Raw genomic sequence first — 16,892 nt, 5'->3', positions numbered from 1 at the left:
GCGCTAACAAGGATGCTAAACACAGCATTCTCTAGCATCAGTCGCCAGAGCGCCGGCCTCAATAAAGAGAGGGGTGTGTTGTTTGGGTTGATTTCAAATATCAACAGTTTAACAACGATTTTGGGAGATCGCACACTGCACCTTTAAGTGTAGTTTGTCAGTTTTCCTTAATGTAGCAATACATGATTGTTTTGCTTATCATACCTGACTGATGGTTGCACAGGTCTTGTTCTGTCCTGTTAGCCTTTGCAGAATGAAAACGTTCTTGTGCTCACTGCATGCAGCCAGACTGTCATTTTTAGGAGCCAGTAACAGGAAAAAATCAGCATGTCAGCCAGACGAAGAAATCCTCATTTCTCCTCGCACGGTTCAGTAACCAGCCTTCCGTGTCTTAGCAGAACACACTTGAGTTGCTCAATACAACGACAAAGACTTTTTATCTTGACAATCGACACTGATTTTGCTATTCAGCAGTGTTAGAGCTGTCTCGTGGACGCAATGAGATGAAAATTTTGAATATGTTCATTGTTTAAGACTGATTTTTTTTTTATCAGTGACATGGCACTTGCATGTTACAGCTCCAAGTACATTAACCCCATCACACGAGTCAAATATTTTATGATTTCAGCCTGCTCGTATTCAAAACAAATGCACAGATTTCAGTATTTGTGTATGTAACATGCTTGCTGACATTCATATGATCAACTAGCAAAACACAGAACGCTCGCTCTTACCAACACTTACACAATAACACACACTCTAACACACGACTGCATGGCCTCCCTCTGCTTTTCTTGCTCGGGGGAAAGGAATTGCCGTGGATATTTATAGGCGGGCTCAAAACGGGTTGTCCTCTCTTTCACCGTCAGGGGTTTCTGTCTATATTATTCCATCGGCACAGTTCTTTAGCCGTCCTGAAAGATGTCTCTGCGCATTAAATGCAACGTCTCACTCTCAGAAGTGGGTGGTCGATACGGTTTTATTTTATACCAAATATCAGACCACGTGGGTGCAGATGATGTGGTTTTAGGTCAGTTATTTGCTGCACAGATTAATGTTCGCTGGAATCAGAGCGTGAGGATTTAAAAATTGCGGAGATTTATGCTTTTTAAAGTCAATATGCTTTTATTCGCCGTAAGATTTGGTCCTTGAGGTTAACAGTCCGATCTCTCCCTTCTTTCCCACAAGCTACGCCTCATCCTGACTGTGGTGTTAGTAGTCTCTCTCTAGTTTATTTCTGCTCTTGCTTATGTTTTTCCTTCAAGCAAGTTGTTGCCTGGATTGAGCCAATTCCAAAATAGGCAAATGATTCTTAAAGGGATAGTTCACTGAAAAATAAAATTGGCTTACTCTCTCGTCGTTCTGTCTCACTAAGTTTCTTGAAACATGAAATTACATATTTTAAATTAATCTACTGGTTTATTTTTTCCATAGTTACAATGAATGGGAAGCAGAGCTTTCCTAAGGGGTTTAAAGCACCATAAAAGTGGCCCAAACAACTTGTGCACTTTATTTCTGGTATTTCAAAGTGATGCAATAGTTTGTTTGGCCAAAACAAAAGTCTTTATATCCTAATAACTTTTCTCTAAAACAAGCTGTTAACAACAGTTGATCATTGAATCAGTCATTTCAACTTGAGAACCGATTCAGTCCAAAGCATGAGCAAATCAAACTGGTTTTATTAACTGGATCTACCTGTTCATTGAAAAGAGTGATTTGCTCAGTGTTCTTTTCTATAACCTAAAACAAACAACTTATTTTTTCTACTTTAGGTAGAGTGGGTCTGAACTGAACTAATTTGTTAACTGGACCTACTGATTCATTTAAAAAAAAGATGCAGCCATTTGTTAAGTGTTCCTTTCCACAACACAAAAATTACATTTTTCCGATTTACGCAGAGTGGCTCTGAATGTTGTGTGTTAATTCATACTGTCATGGCCTCAGCTGCAAAACCGGATGCTTGAATATTGAGCATCCTGAGTTTTTTTTTTTTTTGCCTTTCTCTGTGAAAATACAGCCTTTTTTTTTTTTTTGCTTTCTTATAAAAAATGTAAATGAGGTTCTATTTCTAGTATACCAATGTGTGTGGCAGTGAGAGCATCTCGTATAGCTTGTGGAGTCACATGCCTGGCACACCAAGAGATCGAGACAATGAGACGTGTCATCTACCAATTCTGACACATTAGCATGGCTGTGTGGGAAAAGGAAGGATATTGGGTATTAAGAGAATGGTAAAATTGGAAAGAGATGGAGAAGGGGAGGAAGACAGGATGGAAGTCATGAGACTCTCAGCAAGTGATTAAACGTTGTGCCAGTTTGGGATGGAAGGCTATTTTTCATTTATGTGATATTGACTTTTCTCTGTCTGTCTTTCTCTCTCTTTTTGCCTATTCTATCTGACTCTACAGGAGAAGAACAAGGACAAAGACAAGCGTTTCCGTCCACTCTACGACATTCCTTACATGTTTGAGGCACGGGAATTCTTAAGGAAGAAGCTCATTGGCAAGAAGGTGAGAGACTGTGACGTTCTGCCTTATTATTCTTTCTGTATAAAAGTTTTCTTCCATGTGAATTTCTGTATTCTGTTTGGAGTTACTAAGCACATTCACCAAACAGACCTTGAACATATCGACTTTATTCATAGAACCACAAATGATTTATATTTGAGGAAAACAGAATGGCAAGGCACAGGACATTGACATGTGAACTGTTGATGTATTTACACACAAATATGTGCACACTAGGGCTGTTGCAGTTATACAGTAAATTTGTAATACTTATTCTCCACAATATTCTATCAGTATTTTTATTTATTAGATCTTCATCATGTCCCAAAAGTTGAAAATAATGAAGATAAAGAACAATGTACGCGTTATAAATTAATTGGATAATAACAAGTCTCTATATGACAAATGTTTGAAGGGGATGGGTTGAAAAATTAAAAAGGCTTCAGCTAGAAAAGGAAAGTTGTTTCTAAGGTGGAGCAAGTTATTACATTTTGATGCAAGGTATAGATATATGAATATTATATTAGGGCAGTGAAAATGTACGTGTTAATTTTAGGATTACATTTTTTCAGTTTAACGCGTTAAAAATATATATTCTTGAATGGACAAAAACACAAAATTATGTAAAATTAGAATATTTATGGATTAACATTAAACCTTGATTGATTGAATGCTCGAAAAAGTTGTTCATGATGTCACTGGATTACCATGCATGAATTAATCACTCACAAAAAGCAGGAATATGTATTAAAGGGATAGTTTGCCCAAAAATGAAAGTTCTGTCATTAATTATTCACCCTCATATCGTTCCACACTCGTAAGATTTTTGTTCATATTCGGAACACAAATGAAGATCTTTTTAATCAAATCTGCGAGCTTTCTGTCCCTCCATTGACAGCTACGCAACTACCACTTTGATGCTTCAAAAAGGTCATAAAGAGATCGTAAAAATAATCCATATGAATTGAGCGGTCTAGTCCAAAATTTTCTGAAGAGACTCGATCGCTTTGTATGATGAACAGATTGAATTTAGGCTTTTATTCACATATAAACATTTATCAACTCACGTATCAATTGTGGTAAACGGAAGCATGTTCGCTTGACGTGAACGAGGTTCATTTTCGTGTGTTACGCAGCTCGTTTGAGTTTCCGAAAGAACCATTGAAGTCAATTTTATTTGTGTTCCGAAGATGAACGAAGTCTTATGGGTTTGGAACGACATGAGGGTGAACTATCCCTTTAAGTACATGTAGTGATTTAAAAAATATATTTTAAAGTAACTGTAAAACATGAAGTGATTCCATCTGTCACTCATAGCAAACAGAAATACTTTGTATCAAAAGGTGCAGTTTTAATTGGGACAGCAGGGTGTGGGATGTTCTGAAAATTCTGTCATATCGGGACTCATTAAAGTATGATAGACAGATTGTGTAGCTGCGCATTGTCTATTCATGACTTTTCTCACCCAGACAATTCAGTGTTTATGTGCAGAATAACGAAAAGCCCAGCGTGCTAGGCCCACTTGATTTAACACCAAAGAAATATGACAGCACATTTCCTCACACGCAGACATTTTCTCATAAATGATCACCAGAAGCGTGGATTACTAATGCAGCTTTATATTGTCCTTGTATGATCGTAATGCTCCTAGAAACCAATATTTTATTGCCTCATCTTTTTACAGAAGTCTGGTTCACTGACCTGGAATCATTCAAATATTCTGACACTAGAGCGGGAAAATAGAAAGCAGCGAGTTTTGCCTCAGATCAGAGTTTTGCATTTCCCGTGTATGCACTCAGCGGTAACAGATAGTTGCATTTATACAACACACTGTTTGATAAGATATGTCTGTTTGCATGTTAATGCAAATAGTGTGAGAATGTTTGAATTCATTCAGAATTAATCCAGCTCAAGAAGATCGGCGTGTGGTATTCATTACATTTTTCACACAAGTGCTTTGACTTAGATTAATCATCTTTGATCTTTAGAGTCAAAAGTAGCGTCTAAATATTTCCTTTACAGAAAAAGTCCTGCTTTTTTTTTATAAATTGATTTAAATTTAGTTTGTAACCAGATATTCAGTATTGGGATGGACCAAATGCAAAAGTTAAAGCAGAGGTCATTGAAACGCATGTTGATCGACCACTATTATGGATATAGTCTTGATGGTGGTTACACCAATGGATTTTTTAAATAAAATGCAATCAGGCTTTTGTCAGCTTTCTTTAGTTGTTGCTAGGACACAATGTGGTGTGAGGATGAGGCCTTGTACAGAGACGTGCCATGTTTTAGCATCTCCTCTGCTGCCCTGGCAACCGCCGTGGAAAATGATGTTCCAACTGTTAAAAGTTAAATGAAATCTGTGCAATTATAGAAGTTTGTAACTAAAATCGGGTAATTGGTAAAGACTGATTGTTTTGTTGCTGGAAAAATAGAAATCTAATGGCCCATATCTGCCAGATCAGGGGAGAAGGATGATTTTATGCCCAGAACCTTTTGATTTTGAGTTTTTCTGGCATTTAAGATGCCATTAGTTCTCTACATGCTGCATCCCAGCTAGTCAGGAGGGGGAAGTAGTACCTGCTTTTTGTTTCCAGAGTATTAGCATGAGAGCTTGAGCTGACACTATTGGATTTGTCGATGTTGCATCAATTTTCTGTCACTTTAACATCGAAGAGGTCGAAGGTCAACTTTTTAAAATCTCAGCCAGTATGTGATCAATTTCAGTTCAATGGCACAATGAACAAGAGAAGATGAAAGGAAAGGAGGGAGAGAATCTCCATCCAAGCCCCAGTGAGTCACAGCTCTGGAACGGAAGAACTTGGGAGCGAGGCATCCATTTCAGATCGCGTTTCCTTCTTTTGAAAGGAGGGAGAGAATGAGTGGCATTCACCAGCAGTGGGTAATGGAAGAAAATCTGTGCAGAAGTGCATTTTCTCCTCTCGGTTTTGAAACAGAACTTCCCTGTGACATAATCCAAAGCTAGATTTGGCTAACTTTCTAAGTAGCGCCTCTGTAGAGGGTCTCTGCCTCAGCGAAAAAGTCAAATGAAAATGTTGCATTAATCCACTTATCAGGAAAGAGCACGTTTGGATAATCCTGCCCGCTCAAAGTGCCTCCTGTTATGTGGGTGTGAGTGTTTGTGTGTGTGTGTGTATGAGAGGTGTGAACAAGAGGCAGTGACTGACTGGAATGTCAGTGTTGAGTGTTTGATGTCTGTGTTTATGCAGGTATGTTCCATAAGTTCTGCTTTGTTTATTAGTTAGTTCATTTGTATGGAAGAGGACGTGCTGAGTCTTCCCATGTTTCCCTGATGCACATTGATGCAGCCACGGCAGAGCTGTGCAGACTTCATTCATCTTTTTTCTCCACTTTGGCTTCTGCTTTAGAGGGAATTACAGTGGCATGTGAGACTAGCAGCTCACTTTTAATCCATGAAATATGTATTACAGAGTTTCCTGACTACACCTACCCTCACCACATTAGACTCCACTCACAGGGACTTAAGCTTGCAGAGAGCAGGTTTGACTCTGCACATCTCATAAGATACATTCACACTAGAGCTTTTGGTGTGGAACCGTGTCCGTTTGTGATCCAAGTTTGGTTGGTATAAAAGCTTTTTTTGGCATTCCTAACAAGTGTCAAGCATACATACTAGAGAACCTTTTTATTTTTTATTCCAGCTATAAATAACTATTTAAAAAAATATATATTGTTGCTTTTTGACACACTAATAAATTATCATTTATACCACAACAATGAAAATGTAAAATGTAAATTTACTATTATTAATAATAGCAATGATTAATTATTAATTAATAAGAATTAAATGTTAATAAGAATTTAATACTATTGTTTTGTAGTAATACAATTAGTAATATAATAAACATCAATACATTTATTTACTTAATACTAATACAAATAATGATCATGTATTTTAATAATTTAGCAATAAAATTATGAATTCATAAACAATTGTATAATAATGATGTAAATGATTAATACACACTTAATGCTATATAATTTTTAATGCTAACAATAGTCATGATAGTGCTAATAAGAATATGAGAAATATAAGAAAATATTTGTATTAATAATTGTCATCATCAATAATAGTAATAATAATAATTATAATCATCATCGTATTATGTTAAGAACCGACTCAGTCATTCAATCTGGACAACTGGTTGCAGAATGTCTGTCTTTTTTATTTTATTTTTTTAGATGTAATTTTGTGGCTTTTGCATGCTCCTTATCATACATAATGTCATACCCGCTTGTCTCCAGATAAACTGTTCAGAGAGCAGTTCACATGCTTTGCGTTTCTTGCAATACATCTGTGGCAGATAAACATGCATGCTTTCCTATGTGCTATAAGGTTTATGTTTTATTTGTTTGGGGATAAATCTGACTTTCAGAATCATACTGATAAATCATACTGACAAAAACATAAACGGTGAAGCTGGCATCTCCTCTTCCTGAGTCGTCAACAATTTACTTATGGTGGTATTCGCGCTGATGATTCAAACACATACCACCGTTTGTACCCTAAAGTACAATGTGTAAAGAATCCAGTAGGGGAGGGGGTGAAACCATCTCTGGTTTTTACAAAGCAGTCAAACCAAGTGTGAAAGCATCTATACATTGCTGTACATGGACCAGCTCAATCTCTTTGCATTTCCCTGGACGTTTCAGTGGATCTGTCTCTGTTTTGAGGGATGCTTCGCCTTTAGCACCATTTCTGTCTTCGTCATCCTCTTCCTCCTGGTTCTGTCTGGGCATTTTTCAAACCCTCCAATGCCTTTGTCCTTTGGTCAGATCTTTCTATTCAGGCATGTTTCTAAAAGCCCATTTAATCTGTCATCTACTTCCCAAATGGGCCGCCACTTTCTTTTCTCATTCATTTTCTTCATAAGCACTTTTGTTCCTCTGAACGAGCGGGAATCGTTTGCGTTTTGTGTTTCTTAAGAAGGGCATGTTGTCGTCGTTCAACCAAGCTCATTACTCCTGCCCAATGGTGCAGAGCTGTCTCTGCCTTTCAGAGAGGGAACTGGAGAGAGTAGAAGTAGAGGATGAAAATGCAATTATTTTGTGCTTTATTTGTTGATGAAGCACTAAACTCCTGGGGTAAGAAAATGAGTGTCCACAGGTTTCCCCCACCTAATGAACTTCCATTATGTCCATTAGACTGAGTTACATTGTCATTTTGAGGCAAATGAATTGAATGGGGATACATGGATTGAATTCCAACTTTAGGAATTAGTTCAGAGCATATAACTTTCTCACCCTTTGCCTTATTGTGCCATGTCACAATTCTGTCTTGTTTTCGTAAATCTACGTTCACATTATATTATGTAGAACAGAACTGCAGTACATTTGTCTTAATGTGAGCACCATCGTTTACCATTATAGGTGGGTAAGAATTCAGAACAGTTAATTAACTTAGTAATTTTGCTTTTGCTATCTTAAGATTTAAAGAATAGCACTTTCAGCGATATTTTAAATGTTTAAAGGAGTAGTTCACTTTTTCAAAAACTTTTGCTGATAATTTACTCACCCCCAAGTCATCCAAGATGTCCTTGTCTTTCTTTCTTCAGTCGAAAAGAAATTAATGTTTTTGATGAAAACATTCCAGGATTTTTCTCCATATAATGGACTTCAATGGTAGCCAAATGGTTCAAGGTCTAAATGACCGTTTCTGTGCAGCTTCAAAGGGCTTTAAACGATACCAGACGATGAATAAGGGTCTTATCTAGAGAAACGATCTGTCATTTCAAAAATAAATAAAAAAGTTAAAGTTTTATAGGCACAAATGCTCGCCTTGCGAACTCTCCTGTTCGAACTCGTTCATCAAAATGAACTAATCTTTTTTCGAGTCAATGACTCGAAAAAAGATTCGTTCATTTTGATGAACGAGTCAATGACTCGAAAAAAGATTCGTTCATTTTGATGAACGAGTTCGAACAGGAGTTCGCAAGGCGAGCATTTGTGCCTATAAAACTAACTTTTTTATTTATTTTTGAAATGACCGATCGTTTCGCTAGATAAGACCCTTATTCATCGTCTGGTATCGTTTAAAGCCCTTTGAAGCTGCACTGAAACGGTCATTTAGACCTTGAACCGTTTGGTGCCCAGCAAAGTGCATTATAAGGAGAAAAATCCTGAAATGTTTTCATCAAAAACATTAATTTCTTTTCGACTGAAGAAAGACATGGACATCTTGGATGACATCGGGGTGAGTAAATTATCAGCAAAAGTTTTTTTTTTAAGTGAACTAATCCTTTAAGTGTCTTATAATGTAATGCAGAATTGTTTTTTTTTTTCAATTTAATTTTAATAAATATTCAAAATACTACTGCAATAACTAAATTATTTAGCCTTTAAAACTAGTTATCCAATTTGTTAAACTAGATTTTTCATTTGAGAATGATTTGGCTGATATTTAAAGTAATTATAACAAGAACTAAGTAATTCTTAAATAATTTCAAATAGTACGTTATGCAGAGTTGCTTCACCTGTTAAGACTCCGGATGCCACATCAAAAGAGACTGGTCTCGTTATTTTTGACCAAACCGTTTAGAAGTTATAAGCAAAATAGATGTACCCTCAGGCCATGCTTATTCTAAAGTTTGGTTTTTGAATAGATTAAAAAGTTGCAAAAATACAGCCTCATCAGCCTTGCTTGCCATCAAATTTGTTTGTGTTATTGGAGAATGGTTTGACTAATCAAATTGAATTCCATAATTTTTTGTTGGCTTGGTCTGAAGATCGTCTGTATCGATTTGTGAAAATCGGAAATGAGGAAAAGGAGAGCAATCGAATGCAGTGTCGAATGCAATCGACATAAACTAAAGGCTGTGATTTTAACGTTAGCCGATATTAAAGAATCTATTACTAATTTAAGGTGACGAGCGTGAATAGTAAAACAAATATTGGTCAGACAGATTATCAGTCGGTCTCTACTGCAGACTACAAAATCACCAAGTTTAAGGGACATTGAGTGCACTTTGTTGTACACCCTAAGTTGTAAAACTTTTCGCACAAATTCTGTCAACAACCTGGGAAGGATCCAGAAAGAAATCATCTCCAAGTTTACTAGGGTAGAGCTTAGTTTTAGACTGAAATTAATTGTTGTTCGTGTACATATGGTTCACACTCGTCAGCCTCAGGACGGGGTCCTTCAGATTGGAGGGAAATGCTTTGACACATTAGTGGTGCCTCATTTCTGTAAGGTAGTTTTACACATGCACTAATGAATTGTGGTCAGGATGCAATCAATCCACACACTCCAATAGGACAATGCAGTCGGTCACGTGAAGTCTTCGTCCTTGGGTTGTTATTGGTGCCATCCCGATTAATGACTGATCTTCCCCCCTGCATGTCAAGACAGATGGGAGATCCGGCTTACTATTTCAGATTAGCTTCCAACCCTCTGTTTGCTCTGAACTGATTGAACGGAATTGGCTGGATCACGGTCTCCTATCTCTGAATATCTTAACGCGGCGGCTTTATTTGCTCAGAGCTAACAAGAATACACCGCATGCGATGGCCCCTCCGTGATGATCCTATGACCTCAGAGAGAGTTTGACACAAATGGAGTCGATTTCTTAACCTGAAGCAGTTTGGTGTGAAATAATCAGGTTTAGTTATCCTCTTCCCTTCCACTTTCCTCTATTGCCGCCGAGCGAAATAGTAACCGGTCCCCGCCTCTTTTTTCACTTTGTAATAAACAGTTTCCATGTTTGGTCTGGCTTCCTCTGGGGAGATCTATGGTCTAGCCTGACATGATTCACACTGACTCAGGGTGACCTTGGAAAGTAGCCCACAGTCATGCTTGTACACGCGCACACACACAAACCCCTTGCTAGATGCCCTAACACAATTTGTCCACCCTGAAAGGCCTGTAATCCATTTTTTCCCCTTTACAGCCAGCTTTTCGCTTGATTTGCAATCCTGTACAAAGATATCAAATTCAGAGTTTGATGTGTTGCTCTTTCTTGGCGTAATTCTGTCATGTTTAATGCGACATCATAAAACAGGGTTACAGTGCAGTTCTCCATGTCCTCACATGTAGTAGCTTCAGTGGTCAATTTATCTCAATAGCCAAGCCCCTGACAGGCTTATAAAAGTGTGTGTATGTATGTAGTGTTTCTTGGCCCTTCATCGGCTCCATTGGTGATTTTTAACCATTTTGTTTTGTATCTTTGCAGGTTAATGTCACGGTCGATTACATAAGAGCTGCCACCAGTGCCATGGAAACGGGTGGCGTTCCGGCTTTCCCAGAGCGTACCTGTGCGACAGTCACCATTGGAGGAATGTGAGTACAGTAGCCAGTTACTAAATCTGTACCAAGTTCTGCTTTTTGACCTATTTTTGAAAACCACCTCCTCCCACTCAGGTTTTCTGTACCTTACAGACATTGATAAAGCAGCCTAAATTGGTCCATATACACTACTATTCACCAAAACTGCCTTTTTAAAAAATAAAAAATAGTAAAAATAGTAATATTGTGAACTATATTACAATTTAAAAAAACTTTTAAAAAGACCCCCAGTCTTCAGTGTCACATGATCCTTCAGAAATCATTCTAAAATGTTGATTTGATGTTCAAGAAATATTTCTTATCAATGTTGACAACAGTGCTGCTCATTTTGTGGAAAGTTCATAAAATCTTACTGACCCCCAAATTTTGAAAGCTATTTTAACTCGTGCTACATTTCAGGTAAAATGATGTTGATTGTGTAAGAATAAACCAAAAATTAAGTCATTATTCACTGAATATCTTCCCCTCCAATAAGCTGTAAACTGCTGCGTCTGGATCTAGTCATTGTGTTGAACTCGAACCACATCAGTCTGATCTGTTCATTAATCATCCAGACTGATTAAATAATGACTTTAAATGTCAGTCATTTCCTCACATAGTTGCTATCACTCTTCAAATGTGGGTTGTCTTATTCAAAAGAAACATGTTACTAAAAAGAAAAGGAATCAACACTCTCTAACCATCACCTTCAAAATCAGGACCGACAAAGGCTTTATTACCTTTTTTGACTCCTCTATGAATTCAAATGATTCTTGTTCACCCATGTGATGTGGATGTGTGAGCACACTGTCCCTTGTTAGGGTAAGTGAGGCCAGGCACATGAGTCTGGGGTGGCACTGCGCCTCAGGCTGTGATTACCCAACCGTGCCCCAGTGCTTGGCATTAGAGCATTGTGGGTAACAGGTGGTCACATCGCCTGAGGGCTCAGCTGCTTTGCCACATCTTGACTCTTCGTTGTTTCGGAATCAGCTCTTTCCAGGTTTTCCCATAGTGCCATAAATATTTTAGGAGCCTGAACTGATCGTAGATCTGTAAAAATTCATGGCAGCACAGACAAGTCTGTTGGCCTGATGCAATATGTTACTTTTTAGTAACCATTTGATTTGTGAACTTTGAAAATAAGTTTATCATGGCTTGCAATTTTAGTGTTTTGTTTTGTCAGTTTGTTTTTTGATTTAACTACTTGGCCTAAACAGCCACGCTAGTTCTTTTTCACTTTGTATTTTTTGGCTCTGATCTGTGGTATGTTTGTGTAATCAAAGTGAGGACTCCATTGAGTACTAGCTGAAACTGTGTACCACTATAACTTCAGAAAAGGCACCAAAACATTGTTGTTTTGTTTTATTCATGTTTGCTCTTTTGATTTTATTACCAAAACTTGACACAGAATGGCTGTTGCACGTTTGCTGTGCTCTGCAATAGGGGAATGCGAGCTGCTCGCCAAATGCAATATCTGTGTTGAAAAATGGCTATGAGAAATGCATTTGCCACTTTGCTTGCAGGGCACCGGTCTCATTTGTTGTCATCAATTATGGTTCAGTTCTGCAAATTAGGCCTTAAGACTCAATCTTACTCAACGCTCTCCTTCAAACAATGTGCAAATTACATTCTATATAATATAGACAAACCTCCCTCCAAAATTATAGTTGTAATATAAAGTGAGTGATTCAAAAAGAAAAAAAAATGCACAAGCTCAGTTTTCAACGGTCAAAATATATTTTAAAATGTAATTTATTCCTGTGATGGCAAAGCTGGACTTTCATGATGCTAATATGCTGATTTGATGCTAAAGACATATTTCTTATCATCAATGTTCAAAACGGTAGTGCTGCTTTATTTATTTTTTTGGTATTCTTTGAATGGAAGGTTCAAAAGAACAGCATTTGATTGACATTGAAATCTTTTGTGACACAACGTCTTTACTGTCATTTGCTTAATGTGCCCTTTCTGAATTAAATGATTCATTTCATGCCAACATCTGATTTTGTTTTGCTCTCTCTATAGAAACATTGCTGAGGCTCTGGTCAGTAAAGGTCTCGCCACAGTGATCAGATACCGCCAGGACGACGATCAAAGATCTTCCCATTATGACGAGCTCCTGGCAGCAGAGGCAAGGTAAGCCAGAACACTAAAATAAAAGCACCGGTGAGCGAATGCGGCCCATATTCCTCCACATTGCGAAGGAGAAGCCGTCTGTGAAATGGAGCCATTTTGTTCTTTGCAGTTAGTCATGGCTTGTCTGGTTAGCTCTCATTTCATGGGGGCAATATCAGTCTCAGAGCTCATACCTTAACCACCAGCACTAAAGCATGGCTCTTTTATTCTTCGTCTATTACTACAATTATATAGATTTGCGGTGCAGAGGTTTCAAGGGTGGTTCATTGCACAGAAAGAGATTCGGATCTCGTGGTCTGCGATAGACGGGTTGACTCTCGAGAGAAAGAGACTCGCTTTTTCTTATCTGCTGCTCTCTTTTCCATTTCTATTCTTCACTTTTGGTGTTGCTCTCAAACGCACATGCTTTCATACACATCTCCTCGGTTTTCTTGTCCTTTGCTCTCTCTGGGTAATACTTCCCCGTGGAGCCAGCGGAGATTGGAGGTTTGCGGGCCTCAAATTTATTTTTAGCAGTGATTGCTGGTCATTACCCTACATCCTCTGAGAAATCAACCCCAGGACTAGCTCTCTCTCTCTCTGTCTTCCTTTCTTCACCGAATGTGATTGGACACCAGGGAGGCTACAGCCACAGATGCATCTGCCTTAAAGAGGCCTAAGACACGTCCCTCATTCCTCCTGAATCTACTGTAATCTGCAGGCGTCACCACTCAGCAACCACTATTACACTGATCGAGCACTCAGACACACACAAAAGACACCATATCCATTCCCATGTGTAATACAGGAGAACTGCTGGCCTATAAATGTAATTTGTTGGTTCTTTTCTGGCATGAGAGATGGATGAATGGGTGGGCTTGTTTAAGGGTTGGTTTCTCAGGCTGGGGCAAAAATGTTTTTATGTTCTGGGGGCCCGTTCTGAACATTTTGTCTAACACAATTCTTGAATCATTGCAGGGCGATCAAGAACGGCAAAGGACTTCACAGCAAGAAAGAAGTGCCTATTCACAGGGTGGCAGACATTTCAGGGGTAAGTTTGTGCGTTCCGGGACCCCTAGCATAACCAGTCCTACATTTGTATTTGCTTCGATTTGATTGATTTGTTTGGATGCATTTCAGTTACTACGTCCTTTTTGTTTACACAAGAAAAATATTCTGTAAGTTAAAGTTATACATGGCATTGTTTTAGACCTATTCAAATCGGTAACTCATCTTTTTGAACTGTTCATTAAAAGAACCAGTCAGTGAACTCATAACTGAAGTAAAATTTGATTTCCGCAGAACTGTGATATCTACAGGATGGACAGCACTATTCAAATAAATTGGAAATTACATATTTGGATATCAATATTTTTACCTAGCTTTAGCCATTCATACACTGGCATAACATTCACTGCATCACATCCCCTGTCGTTTGTTTTAAATAAATAGTTTGGTTAGTGTAGTTTATTTTCCGCTGAAATATTTTTGCTTGTTTGATTTTTCACCTTTTTTATTGATTTATTGATATTTGTTGACTATTATGATTTGTCTTCAGTGTAAAAGTTTTGTCAAATTTGATTTTCAGCTGCCCATAAGCGTGTGGAATTTTCTGTTCTGCTTAACACTTTCTGTTTTAAATCATCCCACAGACAAAATCAAACCCAAACATCTGTGTGAAAATTTAAAAAAAATAATAATAAATTGTGTTTGGGCCCGAGCATGACCCATGACCGTGTTCTGAATGTTGAACGGTTTTTCTGATGTCTTCTATATTCCAGAATCCTCTCCCAAATCTTTGATGTTAGCGCTACGCCCTATGACAGCTGATTTATTGCTGCATTACGGCCCTGCCCATTAAATTAATGAACAGCCCTCTAAAAATAGTCTTTCCACCCATAAAGTCATCATGCTCGTAGCTCTGAAGTTGTTTTAAGGCGAATCCTGTTTGGTTGCCTCACCAAATGAAGATTAAATTTTACTTAGCTTGTAAATGTCGTTTTCTGGGTGACAGGCTTGTTTACTTAGTGTGTGAAGCAACTTGCGTTTCACAGCCGCTGACTTCCTGTTCACCTCTCCTCAACTATCTCCTTCCTCTCTTCCTCTCTCATCTCTGCGTTTATGAATGAGCTCCTCAGGTTTTAATGAAGTGTATGGCAGCTTTCTGCGAACTTTTTCAGGATGTTATTTATACCCGAGTTTGTGTAGGAGGCATTTAGAGCGAGAAAAAAGAGTGTCACTCTTAAATGATAACATTCTCATTTCTCATCCAGAAACAAGATTCCCTCGTTATATGACTGACAGTCAGAGTAATGTCGTTTGGATTGGGACTGTGAAAGGGCCATTTATCTTTGGATGTGTTTGTTTGCTTTTCTCCCCTTCTTTCTCTTCCTTTTTTCCTTTTCTTTGTGTGGGTCACAGGAACCAGCAATATTTCGAGTGAAATCTGAAGTGTCTCTGTTACACCCCAAACCCTCACCTGTCAAACCAAGATCGCTAATCTCACTTCTGAAAGTATACTATTGGCCAGGAAACTTTTGAAATAGAGCTGTCCTTCTCCCATAATGGGTTACGGTGTCACCATCTGTTATCTTCCACTTGGCCTGCCATTCTACAGTAGTCCAATTGTAATTACAAATTAAAAGTATCTAAACTAATGTAACGTATCCAGCTGAGTTAGCCATATTTTTAAAATTGTTTAAAAATTTGGTGTAAAAAAGGGGCTAATAGTTTAGTGCATCATAGAAATTGTATAAATGTATTAAAAAGTTGCATTAATATATTGTTTTTGGCATAATTTAAAAAACAAAATCAAAACATTTAATCATGCCATCGATCCACTTTTAAATTCTGTAAAAAACGAATTTTGGTGGCAGAAATAATCCACTAAAACATTGCACATTTTCCACTTTACCTCCATGAATAAAAAAGAGAAATGTAGGTCTCCTTAAATTTGAATTTTACAGCACAATTCTAATGTTAAAAAAAGTGTTTAAAGTATTACATGCAAAAAATATATTACAATTAAAATGTGGTTTTGGGGGAATGGGGTCACATCTTTGTCACCTTTTTCACCCCTGATGAGTTTGCATCTCTGGGTAATTGTCATGTCAGCTGCAAATATTAATGTGGCTCTATCATTTGCACAAAACCAAACACCTGTCCAAACGGCACAAAAACAGCTGCGAGGTGTAACGTGTAAATGTTTCTTTTCATATGATGTTTAAACACCAGTTCAATTACTGATGCTCTTTTTTTTCCCTTGCACAGGAGACACAGAAGGCGAAACAGTTCCTGCCATTCCTGCAGAGAGCGGGCCGCTCGGAGGCCGTGGTAGAGTACGTGTTTAGTGGCTCAAGACTCAAGCTCTACATGCCCAAAGAGACATGTCTCATCACCTTCCTGCTCGCTGGTAAGTGTCAGTCGGCTTCGGCCTGTCAACTACGCCACCATCTGTGACCACATAACGACCACAATGTGGCATCTGACCGCTGTTGCACCACCAGTCTAACGATTTGTTTTGTTCAGTTCTTTAACACTTCAAGGAACAGTTCACCTAAAAAGAATGAAAATGTTGTCGTCATTTACTTCTTCTCATGCCATTGCTCTCCTTCATGCATTGAAAGTGGTCAGTGTCCTGGGGCGGTGAAGCTGTGCTCCATACATCTGGCTATATTACTTCTGAAGCCATTGAAAGATTGGAAAGTTATTCACCCAAAAAAATTATTGAAATCTTGCTTACCGTGGTCACATTTCAATGTGGAAAAAAACTGCATAGACATTCTACTATAATAAGTTTTGTTCCATGGATGAAAGAAAGTCATACAGGTTTTAATAGAGGTAAGTAAATGATGAGACAATTTCATTTTTATATGAAAAATTCCTTAAATGATTCATACACGCTCCATGAGCCATATAAAAGTATCTCTTCACATTTCCTTGCCTCAAGCTTAACGGTGAGTGATTTT

The 16,892-nt window shown here is 38.0% G+C and overlaps 1 protein-coding gene across 2 annotated transcripts in view; it reads left to right on the top strand.

Annotated features, from left to right (window-relative positions):
* Positions 1-16,892, top strand: part of snd1 (staphylococcal nuclease and tudor domain containing 1) — a 184,096-nt gene that overhangs the window by 33,340 nt on the left and 133,864 nt on the right. Inside the window, exons 11-15 of one of the 2 annotated variants that reach the window (XM_056237387.1) lie at positions 2,409-2,510; positions 10,718-10,824; positions 12,835-12,945; positions 13,903-13,975; positions 16,195-16,336. In XM_056237387.1, the coding sequence (XP_056093362.1) occupies positions 2,409-2,510; positions 10,718-10,824; positions 12,835-12,945; positions 13,903-13,975; positions 16,195-16,336 (535 nt within the window). Of the gene's footprint in view, positions 1-2,408; positions 2,511-10,717; positions 10,825-12,834; positions 12,946-13,902; positions 13,976-16,194; positions 16,384-16,892 lie in introns of those variants that run through there. The other variant, XM_056237388.1, reaches the window with a different exon arrangement.

The sequence above is a fragment of the Rhinichthys klamathensis genome, unplaced genomic scaffold, assembly GCF_029890125.1.
Source record: "Rhinichthys klamathensis goyatoka isolate OS25496 unplaced genomic scaffold, OSU_Roscu_1.1 h1tg000485l_1, whole genome shotgun sequence".
NCBI lineage: Eukaryota > Metazoa > Chordata > Actinopteri > Cypriniformes > Leuciscidae > Rhinichthys > Rhinichthys klamathensis.
Note: the sequence above shows the minus strand (reverse complement) of the source record. Positions and strands in the feature narration are given on the sequence as shown.